The sequence below is a fragment of the Bos mutus genome, chromosome 9, assembly GCF_027580195.1.
Source record: "Bos mutus isolate GX-2022 chromosome 9, NWIPB_WYAK_1.1, whole genome shotgun sequence".
In the NCBI taxonomy this organism is placed as follows: domain Eukaryota; kingdom Metazoa; phylum Chordata; class Mammalia; order Artiodactyla; family Bovidae; genus Bos; species Bos mutus.
Window position 1 is genome coordinate 19,945,480 of NC_091625.1, and position 12,004 is coordinate 19,957,483.

Sequence of the window (12,004 nt, forward strand, 5' to 3'; positions counted from 1 at the left end):
TCAGCTCTCTGAAATGAGAATTTTTCATGAAATCCTGATACTGGCCAAGAGGTGGTGAAATTTCAGGTGAAAATTGAGTTGTATGATGCAGATAATGTATCCTGCAGATTAATAGAAATCAGAGCTCCTAATGTAGGGGGCCAGGGCTCAATCCCCGGTCATGGAACTAGATCCCACATACTGCAACTAAGAGCCTGCATGCTGAAATGAAGATCAAAGATCTTGCGTGCCGCAACTAAGACCTGGCACAGCCAAAGAAATAAATATAAAAAAAAAAAAAAAGTACTGAGTCTGTGTGTCTTCGTCTTAGCTGTCTCAAGTCATTTAGCCTGGGCAGGTCTCCCAGGGGAGTCCGTCCTGGCCGTGCTTCCTTTCCTTTCAGGGTCAAGTCTCCTTCTATTCAGGCCTGCTTTTTGGTTCTCCCATGCCTTTAAGTAGTCGTTGGTTATATTCTCTCCATATTTGAATCATTTGATGTGAGAGTGTTCATGTGAAGAAACCTCTGCCATGACCGAGGTTGGAATTTCAGTAAGTACTAAGTGAAAGTGAATGTGAAGTTGCTCAGTCGTGTCCGACTCTTTGCAACCCCATGGGTTGTAGCCTACCACGCCCCTCCATCCATGGGATTTTCCAGGCAAGAGTAGTGGGTTGCCATTTCCTTCTTCAATAAGTACTAATGCATAGTTTTTTCATTATCATTCAGTTCAAAATACTTTTTGGTTTCCATTATAATTTCTTCTCTGGGACGTGGGATATTTAGCCATGTGTTTAATGCTTTTTTTTAGGTTTAAAAGTCTTTTTGAGACACTGTCCTCCGTCATCCCCTTCTCCTCTTGCCTTCGATCTTTCCCAGCATCAGGATCTTTTCTAATGAGTCGGCTCTTTGCATCAGGTGGCCCAAAGTATTGGAACTTCAGCTTCATCATCAGTCCTTTTAATGAATATTTAGGATTGTTTTCCTTTAGGATTGACTGGTTTGATCTCCTTGCTGTCCAAGGGACTCTCAAGAGTCTTCTCCAACACCACAGTTCAAAGGCATCAATCACAAAAAACTAACCAAAGTGATCACATGGATCAGTCTTATCTAACTCAATGAAACTATGAGCCATGCTTTGTAGGACCACCCAAGATGGACAGGTCATGGCAGTGAGTTCTGACAAAACATGGTCCACTGGAGAAGGGAATGGCAAACCACTTCAGCATTCTTGCCTTTCATACTGCCCATGAGCAGTATGAAAAGGCTGTACATTACATGACTCTTTATTTTGTAACTGGAAGTTTGTAACTTTTGACCACCTTCACTCATTCTTATTAACCCTCACTCCTACTTCTGGCGACCACCAACCTATTCTCTGTGCTTATGAGCCTGGGTTTTTGTTTTTGCTTCTTTTTTTCCCCTCCAGATTATACATATGAATAAAACCACACAGTGTTTTTTGTTCTCTGTCTGACATAGTTTACTTAGCAAAATACTCTGTAAGTCCATCCAAATGGCAAGATTTCATTCTTTGTTATGGCTGAGTAATATTCCATTGTGTATGTATGTGTGTTTGTGTCTGTGTATATCTGTCTATCTATTTATCTATATGTGTCACATCTTCTTTATCCATTCATCAATCAATGGACCCTCAAGTTACTTCCATATCTTGGCTATTGTAAATATTATAGCAGTGAACATGAGGGTGCAGATGCATATATCTTTAAAAAAATTTGCTGTTGGCTTCTAGCTTAATTTCACCATGGTCTGAGATTATACCCTGTATGATTTTAATCTTTTAGATGTTGTTGATTGAATATATAGCTCGGTCTGTAGTCAATTGGTGTCCGTATTCTGTGTTTACTTGAAAAGAATTTGTATTCTTAGCTCTTGGGTGCTCTGTGTCAGTTATGTTTGTTAACCATGTTCAAATACTCAATAGTTTTTACTTTTTTATTTTGATGTGCTTTTTCTGTCAGCAAGACTTGTACATGAAAATCTCCCACTGTATTGGGAATTTTATCTAATCATCCTTTTAATTCTGTTAATTTTTTCTATTTATTTGCAGTTTGTATTGTTATATGGGACTTCCCAGGTGGCTCAGTAGTAAAGAATCTGCCTGCCAAGCAGGAGATGAGGGTTTGATCCCTTGATTGGGAAGATCTCCTGGAGGAGGAAGTAGCATCCCACTCTAGTATTCTTGCGGGAAGATCGCATGGACAGAAGAGCCTGGCGGGCTACAGTCCATGGGGTTGAAAAGAGTCAGACATGACTCAGAGACTGAGCATGCACATCACTTATACGAGTATAAATTTAGAATTATGTCATCCTTATGAATTGACTCCTTTAACAGTATGAATTTTCCCTCTTTATGTCTGGTAGTACCTTTTCCCTTAAAGTCTACTTTGTTTGCTTTTAATATAGTGACATCAACTTCTTTTGGTTTAGGTTTTTCATTTTGTGTGTGTATTTTTTTTCCTTTTCCTTACATTTACTTTATTTTTTTAAGTAGCTGGGTTTTACTTTCTTTTATTCTAGTGTGATAATCTTTCTCTTAATTTAGGACATTTAGGTTACTTAGTTAATATAATTACTATATTTACATTGAAACCAACCATTGTACTATTTCTTTACTGTTTCATTCACATGCTGCTTGTTTCCTCTACCTCACGGTTATTAACTCTGAATTTTCCATTGTATCATGCATCACATTACTCTCATTTGTCATATGACGGTAACTTTCTTATCTTTTGTAGGTAAAGATAGAGTTTTTAATACCCCACTGTGTGAACAAGGAATCGTTGGATTTGGAATTGGAATCGCAGTCACCGGTGCTACTGCCATAGCAGAAATTCAGTTTGCAGATTATATTTTCCCTGCTTTTGATCAGGTGAGAAAATTGCATTTTGCCATAATGGAGCAAGTTTGGAACTTTTAACTCCAGTCTCCCACCCCCTATCTTAGGAACTTTTTGTTACCTTTGAGCTATTTTGTTATGGGCATATATTTAAAGATTAGATAAAATGGCTTAAGAAAATGGATGGGAATAAAAAGACTCATCATGAGATGTCCATTCTCTCTTTTCTCTTCAGATTGTTAATGAAGCTGCCAAGTATCGCTACCGGTCTGGGGACCTTTTTAATTGTGGAAGCCTCACCATCCGGTCCCCTTGGGGCTGTGTCGGCCACGGGGCTCTCTATCATTCCCAGAGTCCTGAAGCTTTCTTTGCCCACTGCCCAGGAATCAAGGTATTCTCACAACATACTTTGCTTGCTCTCCATTTGATGTTTCCATTTTGGTTCGTTTTATCAGTATTAACTAATATGCTTATCTAGAGAAAAGCAATTAGAATTTTTGGAATTTATGTGAATTTAATTGTTTTTAAGAAAGAGAGCTTTTATTTCTTTTAGATTAAGCACCCAGCCCAGGTTTATAGACTGTTCTTGAAGTCACACTGGCTTGACCCTGATGTTAATTTCATACACTTCAAATAATAAGGCCAAGAACATAGTTTATCTTCCATCTCTTTCAAAGCTCTCTTTCTATTTTTTTGCAATAAAAATCATATTTATTTATCAAAATAGCATATTTTACCAAGACATGAAAAATGAAAATGACAAAGTAAGATATACATTCCTATCTATCTTTGACACGTTTCACGAATTTGTTCAATAGAAAGGCCGTACTTGCAAATTCCATTTGAGCAGAAAGCTCTGTTTCTTTCTTTCTTTTGTGTTTTTAAAATATTTTTATTGGAGTATAGGTGATTTACAATGTTATTAATTTCAGGTGTACAGCTAAATGAATTAGTTACACGTATAGTTACATATATCAACTCTTTTTTTTAGATTCTTTTCCCATATATAGAGCATTACAGAGACTTGAGTAGAGTTCCCTGTGCTATACAGCAGGTTCTTAACGGTTATCTATTTTCTTAAGAAAAACTTTTTGTTTTGTATTGGGGTACAGCCAGTTAACAATATTTTGATAGCTTCAGGTGAACGGCAGAGGGACTCAGCTCTACATATACATGTATCAATTCTACCCCAAACTCCCCTCCCATCCATGCTGCCATATAACATTGAACAGAGTTCCATGTGCTATACAATAAGTTCTTGCTGGTTATCCATTAAAAATATAGCAGTGTGTAAAGCTCTGTTTCTTTCTAATGGAGCTTTCTCACTCAACAGTTGATTCTGGCATAATTTAAATAAATCTACTGCTTAGATCATATTTACCTCACAGTCAGAGGAGTAAAGCTTTTGCTTTTAGTCTGTTCCTTACTTTTTAAATAGCGACAGAAGACTTTGTTACCTTGGTGTGTTTTCTAGTCCAAGGTAAGGTAATACTTACTCAAGCAATTAATTTTGCAGCCTCTCTTTCTTTTATAGCCTTCCACAATAATTTTAGGTCTTTTGATTAAAAAAAAATATTTTTAATTATTTTATGTCCTTTTAATAATATTTTCTTTTTTATTTTCTGAAAAGCTTTCCAGTGAGTCATTATAGAAACTCATAGATATGTCTACCCAGGGCTTTATGCCTGTTTTTCGATAACAGGAGTCATTTGTGGATGTGTGTGTATGTTTTATTACTTTTTCAACGAAATCAAAGTTGTAAAATTTTGTAGTTAAGTAACGGTTTGCATAATTTTTCAATATAAGCTGCAAGTAGTAGTGTGGGACAGAAACATTTCAGTCAACAGTTATTTTTGTGCTTGAGCTAAAGATCAATTCATGTTTAATGTCTGTATTTTTAAGACCTCGCTCCCCTCCACATTTTCTCTTTTATTTTATCCTAAATGAGAATATACATATAGTACAAAAGGCTAAAAATAAACATGAAGAAAAAACAAAATAGGAACATAAGATAAAGACATGGTGTGTTACAATGAGCTATTTATTTAGCAGTCTATTTTCAGAAAATAGTGAGATTTGTGCTATTTTTTAAATAAAAATCCTTCACTAAAACCATATAAAAATGATTTTGAAAGTTCAGTTTGCTTCAAGCAATCTTATTTGAGTCTTTGTGATAAATTCAGGTACATTTTGATGATAACTCTTGCTATGTAACACTTAGGTGTATGCAGTTGTTTAAAAATGATTAAACTGGACAACAGTTTGTGATTTGAGCCAAAGTGATGTAGAAGTTAAGAACCTGATGAGTCAGAACTGGTGAAAATCTCTGATGTAGCAAGTGACATAACCTTGGGCAAGTTACTTGGTTCCTGCTTACACCTCATTCTTTTAATTTCTAAGTTGGGGAAAATAATAATTGCTACTTCATGGAATTGCTATGAACAGTAGGTGAATTAATCCACATAGTGAGTTTAGCCCAGTTAACACACTTGCTACCTGCTGCCTTTACTATCACTTTCCTCATTATCAACCTCATTCTCAAGAAGGTCCTGAGCCCTTTCTCCACCTGGAAGTGTGCCGGATCCACACTTTCTTTTTGGTTTTGCAGTGAAGTGAAAAAATAGAAAAAAAGAAGTGAAAGTGTTAGTCCCTCAGTCATGTCTGACTCTTCTGACCCCATGAACTGTACCCCACCTGGCTCCTTTGTCTATGGAATTTTCCAGGCAGGAACACTGGAGTGGATTGCCATTCCCTTCTCCAGGAGATCTTCTTGACCCAGGGATTGAACCTGGGTCTCCTGCATTGCAGGCAGATTCTTTACTGTCTAATCCACCAGAAACTTTTGCAGTAACTACATGTTATATTACCTCGATCATAAAGTTCAGTGGATTATTTTTCCACTTAAGAAGTGAAGGTCAGATTTATCATGAGAAAAGAGATTTTATTTAGCATGTTAAATTTAGAGAAGAAACTTGCATACCTTTGAAAACAGCAGTAGAATATTAGCAGAAAAGACTTTAGAGGTCAATACAGGAAGATATTGACAACTTTACTCATTTGTTTTGGTGAGTGCTCTTTGTGGTTTCCTTTTATTTTTTAATGTATGTGCAAGTTTAGCTCCTTGAAAAAATAACAATATCTTAATTACCAGAATATGGTAGGCATGTGATAAATATTTGTGGAACAAATGGGATTGTTTTGGACAATATGTAAATTTTATGATTAATAGTAATTAGTCTAAAAATACAAGATTTCTATATTAGTAACAATTGGTTATTTAAATTTTGACCCTTATAAATGAGTTTACTTGGAGATATTTTCACTAAAATTGTCTTTAAAAATAATCTGTTCTTGCAGGTGGTTGTACCCAGAAGCCCTTTCCAGGCCAAGGGACTTCTTTTATCATGCATAGAGGATAAAAATCCTTGTATATTTTTTGAACCTAAAATACTTTACAGGGCAGCAGGTAAAAGTTTCCTTTGTTTTATATTTATAAATGTCTTTATGCATTTTTTTGGCATAGTTCAAAATTAGAATTTTTCTTTAATAATCTTGATTTGTATTTCCATTTTAGAAAAAGATTCTGATTTCTTCTCATCTATAGTTTGTCCTCATCTATATATTTTAAGTTAACTTTAGGGGAAACCCTGTAGCTATTTAAATCTTAATTTTGGAAACAAGCAATATGAAGTGGTAGCAAGAATGCAGGGATTATGTTTGGCTACACAGTAGATGTTAAGTGGATGTGAGTTGAATAAAAAGGTGAATGAACTCATTGTACTAAATAATAAATGCCCTTTTAGCCAAAGTGTGTTTATAGGTCTTCATCTAAATTAGGATTCCTTTGAGAGTGAAATTGTTGTTCAGTCACTCAGTTGTGTCTGACTCTTTGTGACCCCATGGACTGCAGCATACCAGGCCTCCCTGTCCTTTACCATCTCCCGGAGCTTGCTCAAACTCATGTTCATTGAGTCGGTGATGCCATCCAGCCATCTCATCCTCTGCTGTCCCCTTCTTCTCCTGCCTTCAGTCTTTCTCAGCATCAGGGTCTTTTCCAATGAGTCAGCTCTTCACATAAGGTGGCCAAAGTACTGGAGCTTCAGTTTCAGCCTCAGTCCTTCAAAATGAATATTCAGAGTTGATTTCCATTAGGATTGACTGGTTTGGTATCCTTGCTGTCCAAGGGACTTCTAAAGAGTCTTCTCTAGCACCACAGTTCGAAAGAGAGTGAAGGGGCCACTATTAAGCTGTGACGTAAGGTCTACACTGGGATGAGCATCTGAGGCAGATGAAGTGTTTGATCACCCTCCTTCTAGCTCAGAATCATCATTCTGTAAACACTCATCAGTGATAGCTACTTTTTCAGCCCTAAAGGACATTTAATCATCAAACTGTTTATTCTGCCTAAAGTGTATTTTTATTTTGAATTTGAGAAACATTGCTGCAGGAGTCCAGCTCCAGCAGCCAGGGATTCAACCTGAAGGGGTGAGCGGTGTCAGTGAGAAACTGAGGCAGCCTCTCAGTTTTCGTGGACTGCCTGTTTATTTCAAGCTTATGATTCTCTTTTATACTTTTACAAAAGCATTAGGTCAGAGGTTTGATATTTTCAGTTCCCACTGACCCAGATTTGTTGTCTCCATAAATCACTGTTGCCCCTCAAAATGAGTTCCTTCCCCAGTGATTCTCTTATCTACTTTTTCTCATGTGTCCTTGTGAATACACTGTAACTCATGCTAATGTCTGGGCCGCATACCACATTCCTCAGTTTATTTCTTATCTTTCTAAGTCCTGTTTGCCCCTAGTATCCTAAGCTCACTATTTCTTAGAAAGAGCTTCTAGCTAGTAATATCTCTAAAGTCCCTAATTTCTATAAGCTTTAGTAGAATATGCTAACATTACAACATTCCTTAAATCTTTAGCTTCTAACTATTTTAATTATTCCTAAGACCTAAATTCGGCAAACTCTTTTGCCATAAACACTTTCCTCACAAATAGGCTTCAGATAGCAATCCCTCCCATGGCCTCAAGCTGTGGCCTGCATGCTCACCCTGGAACACTCTTTTGTAAAAGTCCTTGAACAAATGTCAGTGATTAACTTTATGAATTATTCTCTGAGCACAGCTGCAGAAGGCTTTGTGCCTTCTCATGCTCCTCTCAAAAACAATAAGCACCTTAATATTCTTTTCAGTCAGCTCAGCCGAGGAAAGGAAAAAACAAGTCAGAATCATAAAGCCTAATTCCTTCATTTTGGGTCCATGCCTGCGGAACAAAGGGAGGGGTTAGGGCCGTTCCTCCATTTTGTCAGTAATGCCTAACGCGGCTCCTGACACATTGCTTTGGCAAATCATTCTTTTCCTTGAATAGTTAAGTTGAAAAACATTTCGTTTTATGGTGATGTGAATTGTGTACATTTAAATACATGTGTTAAGGTTTTAAGTGCTCAGTTGTATAGATTTGACAGTCTTATGTGTCTACAAACCACTATGTAAAATAAGACTGAAAAATTTTCATGGCTCCAGGAAGCTCCTTCCTGCCTTCTGTCTGCCAATCCCTTCTCCCTACCCCAAACTTGGCCACTTTCGGATTGCTTTTAGCACAGATTAGCACACACAGTTTTGGGCTTCATCTAGACAAATCAGTGCTGTATATATTCTTCTGTGTTTGCCTTCTTTAGCTTAGCAGGATAGTTCTGAGATTCATTCATAATGTTACTTGTATCAGGGGTTTATTCCTTATTACTGAGTAGCATTTCCACTGTATGGATATTTCACAGTTTATCCCTCATTGACGAACAAATGACCATCATTGTTTTTAGTTTTTGTCTATTTTGTACAAGGCTGCTCTGGACATTCTTGCATAAGTGTTTTTGTGAACATGTTGTTTCTTTCTTTTTTAGAGGTGGTGGTAGGGAAATAAACATCTAGGAATAGAATTGGTGTGTCACAGAGTAGATGTAGGTTGAATGTTCTAAGACTCTACTGAAGAGTTTTTCAGAGTGGTTTTGCCATTTTACATTTCCCTTGGACATTTGTCAGATTTTCAGTTGCTCTTAAGCATACTTTAAATTCAATCTATGTAGTTTTTAAGAGCCCTACTATTATCTATCCCATTATGGAATTAAAAGTGACTAACAAAACAATTTGTAATCTTAGGTGAATAGGAAAACATCAGTGTCATACAGAGTAGCTGTCTGATTTCTAATTACTTTGAGTACTCTATGAGTATTGTATTTGTCAGGCCAAGCAATTCAAGCTAATCAATCAATACAGGTTTTTTTTTTTTTCCTTCAGTATTTAATAATAAAGACTGAGTAAGAAACATTTGGAAAATATTCACTTTGTTACAGATTTTGAAATTGGGATTGGTGAGGAAAATGTTTAATGTTATAGGATTCCCAGCTAAGAGAATGAGCTTGAGAAATTTGTTTTAGGTTTGGTGCTGGGAACAATTACGAAAGAGCCAGATGAGGATTGGGGCTCAAAAGTTTTTCTGCAGTTTCCCTGTGATTGATTCTGTGCCATTTCAGGGGCTTATTTTTATTGTGGTTTGGTTTTTCTGGCCACTGCCTGTGACTTGCAGGGCCTCAGTTCCTTGATGAGGAATTGAACCTGAGCCCATGGCAGTGATAGGGTTAGACCTAACCACTGGACCGCCAGGGAATTCCTTCAGGGACTCCTAACTGAACCTTTTCTTGATCCCAGTTTTGTGTGTTAGTCCCTCAGTCAGGGCCGACTCTTTGTGACCCCATGGACTTTAGCCCATGGGCTAAAATAATATGGTTTGACTTGTCTACTTCTAGGGATTTATTTCAGAGTATACTGATAAAAGTCTGAGAAAATGATACATTGGTACAAATGGCATCACATCACAGCACCATTTATAAGAACAAGGACTGGAAACAACCTATTTGCCCATCACTAGGGGACTTGAGGTTGGTTGAGTAAATTAAACTGGATCCATTTGATAGATTATACTTCAGATCTCTGTATACTGCTGTGTCAGTCAGGGTCTGGTCAGGCCTCACAAATAGTCCCACGGATAAAGTCCCTAAAAGAAGATAGAGTCTTTTTGAGGGGGAACAAGAATAGACAGTGACAGCCCCTTTGAGGCTTTAGATAGTAGAATATCATATAGAGAATGCAATAAAAGTAGGTTTTATATTTTAAAAAGACACTTGAAAATAGAAGTAGTAGACAAGCAAATTTGAATGTCTAGAATGTCTAGAAAAGAGAAATAAAAGATGAAAGAAAAAAAATGTCCTCTGATTTAACCAGAAATTACAAACAGATAAAGGAAAAATTAGTAAACTAAAAGATAAGGTAAAAAAAAAATTACCAGAAGGTCATCTAGAGAAGCAAAGAGAAGGAGAATAGGAAAGACATTGAGTATGAAGGGAGAATGAGGAGGTCTGAATATGTCTAAGGAAGAGAGTTGAGTAAGATTCCTAATAACGTTCATTAATAGAATTTTGCTGACAAAGAAATTCCTTGTCATCTTTTTGCGGCTCTACCATCGGAACTAGATTGATACAATAGGAAATATTTCAGGGGAGCCTCAGCTATTACTTATTTTCCCCTCCAGCAGTTATTTTCCCAAATGTGGAGTCATGTTTTCTCTATGATTCTTGAAGCATTTAAAAGATACTAAGTCAAGAGTTCCTTAGGAAGCTAAAGTATTAAGCATCTAAAAAAAATACAACTTGCTAACTCAAAGATGTGTTTTCCCTTAATGGAGAATTTTTATCTATATATCACTGAATCCTATTCAGAAACGGTTCAGTTATAGAGCATAACAGTTCTCCAAGGCTTTAGCTTGTGTGCACAGCTGTCTCCCAGTAGTTAATTTTTCGGTGTCTATTGGTCCTTTATTTTTCTGTGGGACATCTTCTTATGGGCACTGCTCTTAGTCTATTGCATTTGGTTCTGAAGGAGCTGAACTCCATCATCTCAGGGAATGGGTATGTGGCTCTAGTCCAGCTCTTCTGACTTTTCTGGGACTTCTGTATGGAGATGAAGCTGCATTTTCTGTGGGCAATTTGCCTGGGGTGATGTGGGACTGCCAGCCATGTCACTTGGTAAATGATGGTCTCTAGTAGAAGACTGTGAGGTCAAACACATGTGTTCACTGTGGGTGGAGAGAAATAGGAACCCAAAGTGAAAATCCTCGCCATTCCTGTTCTTTAGGTTAGTCCCTAAACTTCCCTGAGCTCGTTATTTCTTTTTTTTAAAAAAAATTATTTTCATTTATTTATTTATTGGCTGTGCTGCATGGCATGTGGAATCTTAGTTCCCTGATCAGAGATTGAACCTGTACCCCCTGCAATGAAAGCACAGAGTCTTGACCACTGGACCACCAGGGAAGTCCCCTGAGTTCTTTGTTTCTTGAATCTTAATTTGACTAATGAATTTCCCCCAGGTCCTTCTATTTAATCTCATTGTAAGTCAAACCGCCTTTGTGTTTCAGTCTTCTGTAAACTTTGCTGATAAAAATAGGTAACCTTGACTCATCTAACCTGATAGAGAAAAGATATTCTCTTTTAAAATGAAAACATCCTCAGTTGGATTAGCAAAATAAGCCGTGGCCTTTCACAGCTTGATGTAAATGCTACTTTTGTCCTCACGCTAAAGCAGGATGCTCATCTGTTTATAATAGTACTTATTACTTCATAAGGTTGAGATAATCCTTGTGTATGTATTTACTCACTGTTTATGTACTTTAAAAATACTTACATGCTAGACACAATGCAGTATTATGTAGGCCAGTTGTTAATCCTCACAATAACCTTGCCTGAAATTGTCGCTATTACTACTTTATCCATGAGGAACCTGAGGATGAAACAACTGCCCAAATCCACATGAACAGGATTCAAATCCAGACAGTCCATCCCTCAAGTCGAGTACTGGGCATATATTCTCAGATGGTTCTATTTAATTGCCACAAAAGCTCTGCCAGGTTGTATTATCCAGAAACTGAAGTTGAGAGAGTTTAAGAAACTTGCTCACAGAGGAATGAGTGATAGAGTTAGGTTTTAAACCAAGATGTTCTGACCCCAGAGGTGGCTTTTGGTCGAAAAGCTTACCCTATTTTGCATCCCATTTAAACACTATTGAGTAGAGGGCATCACTGAAACAATTTGCTTTGGTGTCCTAGTTTCATGCCAAGAAATATGC

General features: G+C 37.1%; 1 protein-coding gene across 1 annotated transcript in view; it reads left to right on the plus strand.

Moving 5' to 3' along the window:
- The window catches only part of BCKDHB (branched chain keto acid dehydrogenase E1 subunit beta), a 266,835-nt gene that overhangs the window by 52,906 nt on the left and 201,925 nt on the right, over positions 1-12,004 (plus strand). Inside the window, exons 4-6 of the mRNA XM_070376237.1 lie at positions 2,734-2,867; positions 3,070-3,225; positions 6,192-6,300. Of these exons, the coding sequence (XP_070232338.1) occupies positions 2,734-2,867; positions 3,070-3,225; positions 6,192-6,300 (399 nt within the window). The remainder of the gene's footprint in view (positions 1-2,733; positions 2,868-3,069; positions 3,226-6,191; positions 6,301-12,004) is intronic.